Source organism: Mobula birostris, chromosome 23, assembly GCF_030028105.1.
Source record: "Mobula birostris isolate sMobBir1 chromosome 23, sMobBir1.hap1, whole genome shotgun sequence".
In the NCBI taxonomy this organism is placed as follows: domain Eukaryota; kingdom Metazoa; phylum Chordata; class Chondrichthyes; order Myliobatiformes; family Myliobatidae; genus Mobula; species Mobula birostris.
Window position 1 is genome coordinate 9,668,938 of NC_092392.1, and position 16,437 is coordinate 9,685,374.

The 16,437-nt window shown below is 44.0% G+C and overlaps 1 protein-coding gene across 15 annotated transcripts in view; it reads right to left on the reverse strand.

The window, feature by feature from the left end:
• shank3a (SH3 and multiple ankyrin repeat domains 3a) overlaps positions 1-16,437 on the reverse strand; it is a 1,072,328-nt gene that overhangs the window by 480,973 nt on the left and 574,918 nt on the right. For all 15 annotated transcript variants that reach the window (XM_072241114.1, XM_072241121.1, XM_072241124.1 and 12 more), the window contains one exon: positions 1,629-1,950. In XM_072241114.1, the coding sequence (XP_072097215.1) occupies positions 1,629-1,950 (322 nt within the window). The remainder of the gene's footprint in view (positions 1-1,628; positions 1,951-16,437) is intronic.

Consider the following 16,437-nt stretch of genomic DNA (forward strand, 5'->3'; position numbering starts at 1 on the left):
TTCACTAGCCCAATTTTCCTTTTCAAGTGTAACTGACCTAACCTCTACCTTCCCCTCAATCCCTCCACTTGTTGATTCCCAATGCCCCGCCATGCTAGTTTAAACCCTCCCAGGTAGCATCAGAAAACATCTCTGTGAGGATGTTGGTGCCCTTGTCCTTTGTCCATAGCTCCCACCTGCCCTGGAAGAGTACTCAATGGTCCACGTTCCTAAAAATCTCCCCTCTGCAACAGTATCTTAGCCATCGGACTATCATCCTAGCACATGACATGGGGAGTAATCCTGAGATTACAACCCTAGAGTTCTCATTTCCTTCACTTTCTCTACTTAACTCCCTAAGTTCTCTTTACTGGACCGCAAGTCTCTTGCTTGCCTATGGCGGGTTTTTGATACACAGGTTAGCTTTCTCATAAACATGCTTTTGGATTATGATCAGATGTGAGACTGTTCACAGTTGAATATCTTGTTGGGGTTTGTAGGAACTGAAATCATTGCTATCTTGGTTGTACTGAGTACCATTCCTGCAAAAAAGTTAGATTCTAATGAGGGAGGGCATCACAGATACAAATGATGGAGGGCCATCCATACAACTCTGTTTTGTTTCCTGGGATCATTAATCAGATAAAAAAAACATTTCATGCAATTGCAAAGACAAATTGAGAGGGCCTCAAGCAGATAATCTGCCCACACGTTCTGCACTGACCTTTCCTCTGACAGCAAAGATACCCTGTAGGTACAAGCTGCTATCCTAATAATGCCAAGTTACCTAGCAAGTTACAATGCAGATCCTCCCAAGTCTGTTCAAAAATTAGTCAGATAGCTGGTTGTGTCCAGGGCAACCAGCTTGACCCTTAGCCCAGTACAAAAGCTTTTTGGGAAGAGAACTCGGTAGCATACAGCCTACATAAGGAGGAAGCTGTTGAAGGAATTAGACAAACACATGCTGCACTTGGAAGTAACTTCCCTTTCAGAGTTGAGCTTTTGAACCACCTGTATGATCTGGCAAATTTGCAGCATGAACTGAAGTCTCAAAAGTGCAGGATGGTTGCAGGGGGTAGCAGGGCCCAGGCCCAAAAGCGGGGAATCAGCCAACATTTGGCCATGCTGGAGCAACCTTGGAGGTGATTTGATGCGGCAGGCTGCAGTGATGACCGACTTCGTGGCTGTGGACTCACTTTTGTGAACTTCAGTTGCTTGCTTGCTTTTGTTCATACAACTTGTTTTTGTTTCTGCACACAGGAGAGGGGAGGGGGTTGATGGTCTTTTTTCAATCGTTTCTACTGGGTTTCTTTGCTTTGTGACTGTCTGTAAGGAGACCAATCTCAAGATTGTAATGTATAAGGTTTACGTACCTTGATAATATATGTACTTTGAACTTTGAAAATCTCTGCATCAATGAGAAGTGAGCTAATCTTTAATGGCCTTCTTTAAAGGACTACTTCACTGGGAATGAAGTTGCATTGTGCACCTATTCATTTTAAATTTGCCTGAAAATCATTCCTCTAAGCATTGGATGTTATTAAAGGATTACATAGGAATCTTGAACAGATTTGTAACTTGGCTAAAAATGGCAATATCTTACAGCATCTTCTTTCCCTTTGGCTACACAAGAAATTGAACCACCTTACCTCAGCCTGGCTTTTGTCTGCCTCCTGAGAATGGGGGTATTGGCCTCACTTTCCTCCTGGACACACTGCAGCGAGGGTGATCGGCTATGTGAGCTTCGTGAGCTTGTTGTGCTCTGCTGGCCTCCCTCAGCTCCTTCCTGCATTTGTGACAATAGCTGAGGAGGCAGGCTTCTGACAGATGGCACAGGCGAATGGGTGGTACGGCTCGCAAGGCTGTTGATGTTGTTGTCACTTGTGGATCGTAGCAGTGTCCGTGGGGATGAGAGGGTACTTCCTCCACCTCGTCGCCGATTGGTGTAGCTTGGGGTTTCTCTGAAAGGCACTGAAATTTACAAATACATTAGTGCTATCTGACTTGGTCTGATGTGAACAGACCTTCATAATGCCCCTTTTTTTTACATCCATCATAAACCACCAGCCCCTCAAGTCACCCACCCATTGACAAACACCAAATCTGATGGTGCTCGAGTTCTATCCTACAATATTCTCAATCAAGCAAACATTCTTGCATGCATCAAGGAATGGCTCAAATCATGTGCACAGCTTGGAAAACCAGTCATAAATCAAGGCAGAAAACTCTTCCTAGACCAAGCAGGTCAGTGTCAACCAAGAAAACTAGGGATCACCACTTTTCTCTGCCCTTCATCCAGTGTATTGTTTTCATTCCATTCATGAATGATCTATCATTTAGATATATGTCAAAAAGAGCATTAATTACTGTAGCTAATATGTTGCCACTGTTAAATTGTTAGTCTTCTTAATGCTATGAAAATTAGAGTACATAAAATGAAGGAAAACTTTTCACATCATTTCTCTACAGCAGGATTTCCAACATTTTTTATATCATGAACCAATACCATTTAGTAGAGTCTGCGGACCCCAAGTTGGGAACCCCTGATATACAACAACACATGGAAATTATACTTTACCCCATACTACACATTTAATCCTATTTTAAAACCCATGTATGTTCTAACTGAATACAAGTCTAAAATATTGGTCATATACCACTGTTTTGCTTAAGACTACATGATTAAAATGGATTTAGTGAGTAAAACACAATCATGGGTATTTCAAAATTCCTTGTGTAAACTGTAAACTGTGCACTTCCTGGCATAAGGTGTTTGGTGTCACGTATGATTTCTGTGTTCAATGGACATAAAACTATGTAAATTTCTGTACATACACATTCTGGAGCCTTGTGCAGGAAATCAGATTTGGTATGCTTGGAGTGACCTACGGAACACTGCAAAGATCCGCTGGTTCAGCGCAGGGTCAGAATTGGACAGCATTGAGTTCCATAATTACTGTTTATCCCCCACCACATCATATCTCGCTAGACTGCTTATTCAGACCTGGCTCCAATTCTTTAAATCTCTGAAGCCCTGAACACTGGCCAACAGACATTTAGACATCCCTAGGTATCACTTAAGCGAAGCCAAAAATTCACATTTTCAACCTTTCAATTGACCCAGGTGGTTAGTTGTCCAGCAAGAATATAGCACACTATTAATAGAACATTAATATTTCTCGACATATTTGTAATTATGAGGCACCAACCGGAGAATGACATTTGTCTATTATATAGCATGTCAGCTGAGGATGCCATATCAGTAATCACAATTGTATATTTATCAAGCGTCTGTAATTACAGTGTGCCATCAAGAATATTGAGATATACTGTATGTAATTAAAGCACTTACAGTATACAAGGATAGCATCACTCTAGAATTTCAAAGGGGCAATCTAGACAGACTCCTGAGAGTGCCACTAAGGCAGTACTTGTTCTGGAGGTGACTGAAAATGGAAGTTATTTTTGCTTCATTGTGACAAGAACTCATTCATATAGTAAAAGCCACTGGACACTTTTTTCCACAGTATCAACAACCTGAAGTCCATCCACTCTTAGAAGGACAATTTTCTGACATTAGTTAAAAAAGCAGCAAATTTCCCCAGTTTGATTCCCCTTAACTAATATAATCAATAAGTTAGATAATTATCTAGTTTTTGACCCTTGATTTCTGCCTGTGGAACCGGGTTGTGTTTACCTACTGTACAAAGTACAATGTTCTTTGAGTAAATTATTCTGACAAGGATTATACATGTATATAAGAACAATCACCACATGTACATTCAGTAGATATATAAAACTGAATGTCACCATCTGCTTTTTTCTACTTTTGAAGACAGGTTTTAATACTATTTGGATGTACGGTGGATTCCAGTTAATTGGGACACATTGGGCCCAGTATATTTTGGCCCAAATGAGCAGCAGTCGCAATTATAAGACCATAAGACAATGGAGCAGAGTTAGGTCATTTGGACCATTAAGTCTGCTCTCCCATTTCATCATAGCTGATCTAATTTTCCTCTCAGCCCCAATCTCCTGCCTTATCCCCGTATCCTTTCCTACCCTGTCCAATCAAGAATCTATCAACCTCTGCCTTAAATCCACATAAAGACTTGGCCTCCACAGCTGATTTTGGCAACGAATTCCACAGATTGACCACTCTTTGGCTAAAGAAATTCCTCCTCATCTCCGTTGTAAAAGGACGCCCCTCTATTGAGGCTGTGTCCTCTGGTCTTAGACTCTGCCACCTTAGGAAACATCCTCTCCACATCCACTCTGTAAAGGCCTTTCACCATTCGGTAGGTTTCACTGAGGTCACTCCTCATTCTTCTATTAGCAGAAGTTTCATGAAAATAGTTAAAAAGGAATAGAAAAGACAAATGAAAAAATTTGCAGATGCTGGAAATTCAAGCAACACACACAAAATGCTGGAGGAACTCAGAAGGCCAAGCAGCATCTATGGAAAAAAGTACAATCGACATTTCAGGCTGAGACCCTTCATCAGGACAAACTACTATTTACCTGCAATTGAGTAACAAATTATGTATTTAAATGAAATGCAGAACAATAAGAACACTGCCAATACATTATTATAAAGTTGTATTAGTTTCTAATAGTCACTGTTGGAAGAAATCATCCAGTGTACACTGCTGTGTTCTTTTGATTGACTGTAAATGAACAAAATCTGCACAGACACCTCGTGCAGATATTGGCCTGCTTCAGAGAATGCTTTTGACAATTGCATCCTCCAAAACTTCATTTGCATTGTAACATTCACAATGATTGTCGATACCTTCAAATTCTCTATACTTTCCAAATTGTTGAAATAGTGAAATTGTTTTATTTTCACTTTTGGCCATTTCCAGCATTTCCAAGCCTGGATGCTTGAAACCACAGTGAGCAAAACAATTCTGAGCTGTCTCACTGCTTATTTCTTGTGTGACAAGAATACACATAGATTAAGATGTTAGCTGTCCTGTGTGATCAGCAGTTGGTCTGCCACCTGTCTTCAGGAGAGAGAGAGATAAGGAAAACAATGGAGCAGCATTTGGAGATGTGTAATGAAGGGACGGGAGAGAGAGTAACAGAAGGAGGGAGCTGTCAAGAGCGGCTTCCCCTTTGAACCCTGAACTGTTTGAAGTGATGGACAGGCGATACCCCAGCAGGGGGATAAAAAGGGACAGGTTCGCTAAGGCAGGACACACACAACACCCGAGGTAACAAGACCCTGGAAGCGGTGCGTCTCTCACAAGTTGGTGGGAAGTACCGGGCCATAAACGCACAGGGTGGAAAGGCACGATCAGCGGGAACCTGGTGTGTGTCCACCCTTGCTTGGGTGCCAGGTTCAGCGCAGGGAAACGATCGTATCTGGAAACGGAGGGGTCACGGTCGGTGACCTCAGATGACATCACAAAGGACTCGCCCGACAGCTGACTGCGAAGGTCTGTGTGTGGAAGCCGTTTGAATATTCATTCGTTTTTGCTCTCTCTCTCCTTCCCCCACACTGTCCATCTCCCACGGCAGCCATTACTGCGAACTGAACTGAACTTTGCGTCCCTTTGAAACTGGTCATTTGCCCCTACACAACGGTAGAGCTTGATTGATCCTGTTATCTGAATTCTGTGTACATGTATGTTTATCATTGCTGAACTGTTGCATTCATTATCCTTTTGATTAGAGTTGCTTGTTTCTTTAATAAAACTTTCTTAGTTCTAGTAATCCAGACTCCAACTGAGTGATCCATTTCTGCTGGTTTGGCAACCCAGTTACGGGGTACGTAACACTTGTCACTATCAGAGACAAAAATTGCAGATTTTTGAACGCAAACACTTGCGACTAACAGTATTTAAAACTGTTCACTATAAGCATGGTGTAGTGTCTAATGGCCACGCTCGTCAGAAACCACTTGGCAACAGCCTCCTGTCCCAAATAAAGGTGGCAACTCCAGCAATTTTCTCAATCAGTTTTTGTTCTTTAAGAGTTGTCCCAAATTAGCAGCTGCCCCGATTAACTAGAATCCACACATTTGCAGTGGTTCATGAAGCTTCTTCAAATTCCATTTACGTTTACACAATATCTAATTTATTAATAAAATGACTGATATGCTTCAATAAAACTATTAATTGGCTCTTCTTATTCAGGTAACTCTGGTCTACTTGGCTGGTGATCAGACGCCCTTATTGTTGGTAACTAAGTTATTTTCAGGGAGAAATACAACATAATGCTGCTCTTAAATACATTAATGAATGTAGAACATCTCCACTACTGATGGTCCCAGGCCCGGCTGTGAAAGGAGGAGGGTTGGGCATGGGGGCTAACAAACCCATCTCATAGAAATCCAGTACTAGAGAAACACCAACAGAAGCTTCAAAGACCTCATTCTTGGGAGAGGGGAGAGGAAAGAGAAGGTGGGCTACACCTGGGATAATTGTTGGACTGTCCCTGGACAGAGGACTTGAGTGAGCTGCTATTGGTGCTTATGCCCCAGTAGGGGTGGTGGCTAAAGTAAGTAAGTAAGTTTAATAGAACGGAAATAGTATGAATTCATTTCAGTTTTTATATAACTCAGACGTGACACCTCACAATAGATTTGTCTATTATGACTGTGCAAATTAGCTTTAGCAGAAATGTAAACTCTAATTTCAGAGCAATTTTAAATGCAAAGCCATGCACACAAAATGCTGGAGGAACTCAGCACATCAGGCAGCATCTATAGAAATGAATAAACAGTCGACATTTCGAGCCAAGGCCCTTCTTCAGGACTGAAAAGGAAGGGGGAAGACGCCAGAATAAAAAGGTTGTGGGGTGGGAGAAGAAGGCTTGCTGGCAAGATGGCAGTGACGGCAGGCTCCCAGGTAGGATGTGTGGCTGTGGCGGTGGGTTAGGGTGAGTGCATGGTTGCAGAGTTGGAGTGCAGTAGAGATCACAAAGGAAGAGCAGTAAGAGTGGGTTTCAGAGCACTCCCGTCGAAGAGAAGATTCAAACTTCTCCAGGGTAGTCATCCTTTGAAGGGATTTTGCAATGGAGCAGCAAATCATAAACACAAGAGATTCTGCAGGTGCTCGAAATCAAAAGCAACACACACACAAAATGCTGGAGGAACTCAGCAGGTCAGGCAGCATCTATGGAAATTAATAAACAGTTGATGTTTTGAGCTGAAACCCTTCTTCAGGACTGGAAAGGAATTAATTTAAATACATTTTGGATGCAATTTCCTCCCTGCAATCAAAGCCATCAGCGCTACCTTATTATTCCATATTTTTGTACTATTTATTTTGTAATTTATAGTAATTTTATGCCTTTGCATTTTACTACTTCAGCAATACAAAAAAAAATCACATCATTATAAATCTAATTCCTATTCGATACACAGTGTGCATGAACAACAGCCTTTGCCACTAGAGGGCAGTTGGAGTCTGGGCTGGGGAACAGGGTGCGTTTATTGCTGAGGTCTTTGCTGAGGACCTCTAATGGAAACTTTGGCAATGGCAGGGCAGTCTTTGACTGCAACAGGGCTACAGATAGAATACTAATTATTGTGGGATAGTTGGCAAAACAAGATCAGAAAATGGCATAAAACTATTTAACTGCACGCTTCTCACAATCTGAAGTTACAGCTGTTTATGGTGATTTTCAGGCTGCTGGTATAATTGAGAATCAAACAGAAAGTAGAAAGAGCAAAGGTAAGCTGTAAAAGCGTAAAGACAATGTACGGAAACAATTCATCGGTAACAAAAAGGGAAGACGGGAGAAAGTAGATAAAATTAAGAGTTAATAATTCATAATTGGCAGTACTGAAAGTGGAAAAGCTCATGTGTGACACAAGAAAATCTGCAGGTGCCAGGGAATCAGAATAACACACACAAAATACTGGAGCAGCTCAGCAACTCATCTATGCAAATGAACAAGTCCCTCTTCAGGACTGGAACAGAAGGGGAAAGAAGCCAGAATAAGAAGGTTGGGGGGGGGGGGGAGGAGTACAGCTAGAAGGTGAAAGGTGAAGCCAGGTGAGCGGGGGAGGGGGAGGAAGAAAGAAGCTGGGAGGTGGCAGGTGGAAAAGGTAAAGGCCTGGAGAAGAAGGAATGTGATGAGAGAGCAGAGTGGACCATGGGAGAAAGGGAAGGACAAAGGACAGCAGGGAGAGGTAATAGGTTGGTGAGGCTCCTCCTGCTTATCACCTGAGGAGGTGGAAGAGCTCAAGGCCTGGTGCCAGGCAAATAACCTCTTTATCAACGTCAACAAGACAAAGGAGATGGTTATTGACTTCAGGAGAACTTGCACCTCTCACATCCCTCTCTACGTCGGCATCACAGCAGTGGAAACTGCAAGCAGTTTCGCACCCCTGAGGGTGCACATCTCATGGTCCCAGAACACATCCTACACAACCAGGAGAGCTCTTCAATGCCTCCACTCTCTGAGTAGGCTAATGAGAGCTGGACTACGTACATCTATATTCACATCTTTCTGCAGACGCGCAGTAGAGAGCATCCCAACATGCCGCAACACTGCAAGGTGCAGAAACTGCACTGTGGCAGACGGGAAGACTCGACAATGCTAATCAAGGCTGTCCAAGGCTTCACTGGCACGAGCCTACCTGCATCAAAGACGTACAGTACATACAGAAAAGTGCTGGGAGAGGGCCGGTAACATCATGAAGGCTCTCACCCACCCTGCTCATGGACAGTTTGTTCCACTCCATTCAGAGAGTAGGACACACAGCACCCACACCAGGACCACCAGACTCAAAAACAATGACTTTCCCCAAGCAGTAAGGCTGATCAATGCCTTCACCCACTAACCCACCCCTCCATACCTCCCATCACCACTACTTTATCACCTCCTGTCAGAGTCTCCTTATGTACAGATAGTTCTGTGCCTAGTGTCACTTTATGGCCATACAATCTATGTATATAAGCTATCTTAAGTATTTATGTTTATTGTGCTTTTGATTATTGTGTTCTTTACCTCACTGTGGTTTTTTGCTGCATCATATCCGGAGTAACAATTATTTTGTTCCTGTTAATACTTGTGCACTGGAAATAATATCAAACAATCTTGAATCTCAGCCCAAAGGTGGTGAGACAATATAAGTTGCTGGGCTACAGGGGTGAAAGGAAAGAGGAATGAGACCAGTGGAATTCTCCTCTGGGATTCAACTTGGAAATAATGGACCAAGTAGCTTCCTTCTGTGTCATTACAGCAATCAAAAAACAACAAGAAGGAAGCTTTCTTTCTTCTAAGGAAAGCTTTCTTTGGTCATATCTAACCAATCTTTTGAGGAGGTTACCAAGAAAGTCAAAGGAAAAGGGGTGAACATTGTAGACATTGATTTTAATGAGGCCTTTGCAAAGGTTTTCGTAGGAGGCTGGTCCTGAAAGTTAAGTAGGTCACTTGGCATTCAGGATGAAGTAGTCAATTGGATTCAACAAAGGCTTAACAGGAGAATCAAGACAGTAGTCATAGGTGGTTGTCTCTCTATCTTCACGCCTGTGACTAGTGGTGTGGCACAGGAATAGGTGCTGTTTCCACTGCTGTTTATCAGTAATGTTAATAATCTAGGTGATCATGCCGTAAACTGGATCAGCAACGTTGCCTATGACACCAATGTCGGTGCAATAGTGACAGCGAAGAAGGCTATTAATACTTGCAAAGTGATCTGGAGCAGCTGGGAAAATGGACTCAAGTGAAACACAGATATTTTGAGAGTTGACAAAGTTAGAGTGGAGAACTCAGACTTTGACTCAAGAGGCTTCAGCAAGAAGAGGAGGTGGCTAGGCTGAGGTTTCTGTTAAATTTCTCTTTCTTCTTTATATTTGCAACGTAGAGCAGCGGGAATGGATCCCAGGACAGCAGCAGGTAGGTAGACAAACAAGAGGAAATCTGCAGGTGCTGGAAATCCAAGCAACACATACAAAATGCTGGAGGAACTCAGCAGGCCAGGCAGCATCGATGGAAAAAAGTTCAGTTGATGTTTCTGGCTGAAACTTCTTGTCCTCACCTACCACCCCACCAGACCCCACGTTCAGTACATAATTCTTCAAAACTTCCGCCACCTCTAATTGGATCCCACCACAAAACACATCTTTCCCTCCCCCCCCAACTTTCTGCTTTCCGCAGGGATCACTCCCTATGCGACTTGCTTGTTGATTCATTCCTCCCCACTGATCTCCCTCCTGGCACTTACCCTGGCAAGTGGAACACCTATACCACCTCCCTCACTACCATTCAGGGCCCCAAACAGTCCTTCCAGGTGAGGCAACACTTCACCTGTGAGTCTGTTGGGGTCATATACTGTGTCCTGTGCTTCCGGTATGGCTGCTTGTATATTGGCGAGACCTTCTGTAGATTGGGAGACCACTTCACCAAGCATCTACACTCCAACTGCCAAAACAAGCAGGATCTCCCAGTGGCCACCCATTTTAATTCCACTTCCCATTTCCATTCCGTTATGTCCATCCATGGCCTCCTCCACTGTCAGGTTAAGGCCACGGTTAGGTTGGAGGAGCAACACCTTATATTCTGTTTGGGTATCCTCCAACATGATGGCATAAACATCAATTTCTCCAACTTTCAGTAATGCCTCCACCACAACTCCCCCACAACTCATTTCCCATCCTCTTGTACCTCCCTTATGTTATCTCCTTGCCTGGCCATCACCCTCCTCTGGTGTTCCTCCCCCCTCCCACTTTCTCCTTTCTTCCATGGTCTTCTGTCTTTTTCACCAATTAACTTCCTATTCCTTTGCTTCATCCCCCCCCCTTCCAAGTTTCACCTATCACTTGGTGTTTCCCTCCCCTCCTCCCACATTTCAAATCTACTCCTCAGTTTTTTCTCTCCAGTCCTGCTGAAGGGTTTAGGCCAAAAACATCCATTGTACTTTTTTCCATTGATGCTGTCTGACCAAGGTAGACAACTTGGTCTACGTGGGTGAGTTGGTTTAAGGAGCCTGTTTCCATGGGAGTACTCAGATAGACATCTTGATCAACTTGGGTGAGTTGGTCTAAAGAGCTTGTTTCTATAGGAGTACTCAGGTAGACAACTTTGTCAACATGGGTGACTTGGTCTAAAGAGCCTGTTTCCATGCTGTATGACTCGATTATCTTAAGTAATGGTTTCTGAGATATTGAGAATATTACTTGTAATCTAGCAGAATTCTTCAGATTCTGAAATGGCTCTCCTTTTCTTTTCCTTTCTTCTTTGGTCCACTGTTCTCTACAACTAGATTCATTTATCTTCAGTTTTTTAGATCTTCAGCCTATCACCTGCCAGATTTTTACTTCGTCTACCTTCCCCACCAACACAACATTGCAAATAACATCTCCTCTTTGCTGACAATCAACACTGGCGCACCTCAAGGGTGCATGCTTAGCCACCGCTCAACTCTCTTAACACCTATGACTGTGTGGCTAGGCACAGTTCAAACACCATCAATAAATTTGCCAATGCCACAACTATTGTTGGCAGAAATTCAGATGGTGAGGAGGAGGCGTACAGGAGTGAGATAGATCAGTTGGTTCAGTGGTGTTGTAATGACAACCATGGACTCAATGTCAATAAAACCAAGGAATTGATTGGTGACTTCAGGAAGGGAAAGTCGAGGGAACACACACCAGTCCTCAATGACAGATCAGTAATAGAGAGGGTGAGTAATTTCATGATCCTGGGTGTCAACATCAGGAGATCTATCCTGGGCCCAACATATTGATGCAATTGCAAAGAAGGCATGGCAGTATCCATATTTCACCAGGAGTTTGAGGAGACTTGGTATGTCACCAAAGACTCTCGCAAATTTCTACACCATAGAGAGTATTCTGATTTGTTGCAATGCTATTATTGCCTGGAACCTTGGAGTTTGGAGTTCAATTCCAACATCAGCTGTGAGGAGTCTGTACATCCCCCCTGTGAAATGCATTAGTTTGCTCCAGGTCCTCTGGTTTCCTTGCACTGCCCATTGGTAGGTTAATTGGGCATTGTAAATTGTCCCGTGATTAGGCTAGGGTAGTATTCAGGGTTGCTGGAGTGAAGTGGCTTGGACCAGAAGGGCATGCTGTATCTCTAAATAAATAAAATAAATAAATGTCATAAATGCCCTGTGGAGAGCATTCTAACTGGTTGCATCACCATCTGGTATGGAGGGGACACTGCACGGGATGGGAAAAATCTGCAGTAAGTTGTAAACCCAGTCAACTCCATCATGGGCACGAACTTGCCCAGCATTGAGGACATCTTCAAAAGGCACTGCCCCAGAAAGCTGGCATCGATCAATGAGGACCCCCATCACTCGTGCCCTCTTCTCATTGCTACCATCAAGGAGGAGGTACAGGAGCCTGAATTGACACTGTCTTAGGAGCAGCTTCTTCTCCTCCATCAGATTTCTGGATGAGCAATAAACCCGTAAACTCTATCTCAGTTTTTTTGCTCTCTTTTTGCGTTATTTATTTAATTATATATATAAATTCTTACTCTAATTTTTTTATTATGTATTGCACTGTACTGCTGCCACAAAACAACAAATTTCACGACATATTGCTGTGATATTAAAACTGATTTTGATTTTTTTTTTTGCAGTATATCATTCAAAAGTACACTCTTGCTTCCATATTGTCCTGATCCATCTATTGTCATAGTCATAGTCATACTTTATTGATCCCGAGGGAAACTGGTTTTCGTTACAGTTGCACCATAAATAATTAAATAGTAATAAAAACATAAATAATTAAATAGTAATATGTAAGTTATTCCAGGAAATCAGTCCAGGACCAGCCTATTGGCTAAGGGTGTCTGACCCTCCAAGGGAGGAGTTATAAAGTTTGATGGCCACAGGCAGGAATGACTTCCTATGATGCTCTGTGTTGCATCTCGGTGGAATGAGTCTCTGGTTGAATGTACTCCTGTGCCCAACCAATACATTATGTAGTGGATGGGAGACATTGTCCAAGATGGCATGCAACTTGGACAGCATCCTGTTTTCAGACACCACTGTCAGAGAATCCAGTTCCATCCCCACAACATCTCTGGCCTTACGAATGAGTTTGTTGATTCTGTTGGTGTCTGCTACCCTCAGCCTGCTGCCCCAGCACACAACAACAAACATGATAGCACTGGCCACCACAGACTCCTAGAACATCCTCAGCATCGTCCAGCAGATGTTAAAGGACCTCAGTCTCCTCAGAAAATAGAGACGGCTCTGACCCTTCTTGTAGACAGCCTCAGTGTTCTTTGACCAGTCCAGTTTATTGTCAATTCGTATCTCCAGGTATTTGTAATCCTCCACCATGTCCACACTGACCCCCTGGATGGAAACAGGGGTCACCAGTGCCTTAGCTCTCCTCAGGTCTACCACTAGCTCTTTAGTCTTTTTCACATTAAGCTGCAGATAATTCTGCTCACACCATGTGACAAAGTTTCCTACCATAGCCCTGCACTCAGCCTCATCTCCCTTGTTGATGCATCCAACTATGGCAGAGTCATCCGAAAACTTCTGAAGATGACAAGACTCTGTGCAGTAGTTGAAGTCCGAGGTATAAATGGTGAACAGAAAGGGAGACAAGACAGTCCCCTGTGGAGCCCCAGTGCTGCTGATCACTCTGTCGGACACACAGTGTTGCAAGCACACACACTGTGGTCTGCCAGTCAGGTAATCAAGAATCCATGACACCAGGAAAGCATCCACCTGCATCGCTGTCAGCTTCTCCCCCAGCAGAGCAGGGCGGATGGTGTTGAACGCACTGGAGAAGTCAAAAAACATGACCCTCACAGTGCTCGCTGGCTTGTCCAGGTTGGCGTAGACACAGTTCAGCAGGTAGACGATGGCATCCTCAACTCCTAGTCGGAGCTGGTAGGTGAACTGGAGGGGATCTAAGTGTGGCCTAACCACAGGCCGGAGCAGCTCCAGAACAAGTCTCTCCAGGGTGTTCATGATGTGGGAGGTCAATGCCACCGGTCTGTAGTCATTGAAGCCGCTGGGGCACAGCACAGGGACAAGGCAGGATGTCTTCCACAGCACAGGAACCCTCCGGAGCCTCAGGCTCAGATTGAATACATGGCAAAGTACCCCACATAGCTGAGGGGCACAGGCTTTGAGCACCCTGGTACTGACAGCATCCGGGCCTGCAGCCTTGCTTGGGTTGAAATGCTTCAACTGTCTTCTCACCTGTTCAGCTGTGAAGTCCACTGTGGTGGTTTTGCGTGGGGAAGGGGTATAGTCATGAGAGCAGGGTGGGGGACTGTGAGGAGGGGTAGGAGGAGAGAGTGGAATATGTGTTGGTTGGGGGCCGACAACTGATGAATCATGTGGGGGATGGGCAGGGGCTATAATGTCAAATCTGTTAAAGAACAGGTTAAGTTCGTTGGCCTTGTCCACACTGCCTTCAGCTCCTCTGTTGCTAGTTTGCCAGAACCCAGTGATGGTCCTCATCCCACTCCAGACCTCTCTCATGTTGTTCTGCTGGAGTTTCCACTCAAGCTTCCTCCTATACCCGTCTTTAGCCTCCCTGATCTTGGCTTTCAGGTCCCCCTGTATTGCTCTCAGCTCCTCCCTATTTCCATCTCTAAATGCCCTCTTTTTAGCATTCAGGATGCCCTTAATGTCCTTTGTTACCTATGGTTTGTTATTTGAATAACAAAGGACAGTTCTTGTCGGAACATTGCAGTCCACACAGAGGTTGATGTAACCAGTGATGCACTCTGTAAACCCATCAATATCCTCTCCGTAGGCCTCACAGAGTGCCTGCCAGTCTGTCATCTCAAAACAACCCTGGAGCGCCTCATAAGCCTCCTCCAACCATTTTCTCACTGTCCTTGAGGTTGCAGGTTTACTCTTCACCAGAGGCACGTAGCAGGGTTTTAGATGCACCAGGTTGTGATCTGACCTTCTCAATGGGGGGAGGGGAGAGGAGCTGTATGCATCCTTAACGTTAGCGTACATCAAATCTAGAGTCCTCTCCCCTCTGATTGTACAGCTCACATACTGTGTGAAGTTGGGCAGTGTTCTAGCCATGGTAACCTGGTTGAAGTCACCCAAGATGGTAATGAGGGCATTCGGGTGCTGGGTTTGTAATCTGGCTATGACGGTGTAAATGATGTTACACGCCGACTTCGGGTTGGCAGAGGGAGGGATGTACACAACAACCACAATTGCATGTGAGATTTCCCTTGGCAAATAATATGGCTGGAGTCCAACAGCAAAAAGTTCAATATCCGGGCTACAAACACGTTCCTTGATCGTAATATGACCAGGATTGCACCACCTGTTGTTAACCAGAACAGCAAGCCCCCCTCCTTTACGCTTACCGCTCTCAGTGCACTTCCGGTCAGCCCGAACGGTCTGGAAGCCCTCTGTGGAAACGTTTTGATCGGGTATGTCCTCGTGCAGTCACGTTTCAGTAAAACACATGACACTGCTCTCCCGAAATGTTCTCTGACTCCTGGCTAGTGCCGTCATCTTGTCCATTTTATTACCCAGCGATCTCACATTGCCCATAATGAGAGAGGGGAGACACGGCTTATAACTTCTCTTCTCCATAAGCCTCTGTTGTCTCGCCCTGATCCTCATCCCTCACCTTTTTGATCCCCCTCTGCATCCTCTGTGTGTTTTCCTCCAGATTTCAGCCGGGGTGTCCGCTGCTCTGTTTGCTAAACCGGCCGGCATAAGCGCAATCAGCTGGTCCCTGGAATAAACAATGCGACCATACTGCTGCCCCGCTAGTGAGACGTGTCCGAATGTAACTATTTCCAGCGCTAAAAACCCAAATAAAACTCTCTCCACCAGCATGTTAGAGAGGGTGCAGCTTCAAGGTGTTACCGTGAAAAAAATACAACAAATAACGTAAGTTAAAAAAGTTTAAAAAGTAAAAAAAGTAAGAAAAGCAGAGCACTGACCTAACCAACATACCATCCTTCACCAAACCTAATTAAGCAATTCCTTCTTAACCAACCGATATGCTGAAGCAGTCTTCACAGCGGATAATTCATCTTTGATCAACAGTGGCTAATTTATCAGTAACTAAATGTCAAATCTTTCCTCAACAACAAATATTCTGGCTCATGCTTACCTAATCAAAATGCGAACTAAACTTTTATTAAACAATACAGTTAGCATCATCTGACAGCCTTGGTCAGACAAAACATTCATCTTCCCGTAGCATCTCAGTAAATTAAAAGGGAATCAATGCAAACTGTGGATGAAAAAATAAATAGCAGTCGGTCCAAATTGGAGGAGCAGAAATTCCGTGTCTAAAAATAACAAAGACTGAACCCATTGTCTTCAGTCCCTGCAACAATCCCTGCTATTCCAGTTGGATACATCACAGCTTTAGCATTTGACATAGAGCTGAGCTTTCATCCACCTATCAATTCAATCACTGACACAATCAATTCTCACACATGTAATGGCACTCATTTATACTCCTACTGCAGTTCTGCTGCTGCTTAACCCCTGTCTATACTTAATTGCTGGAT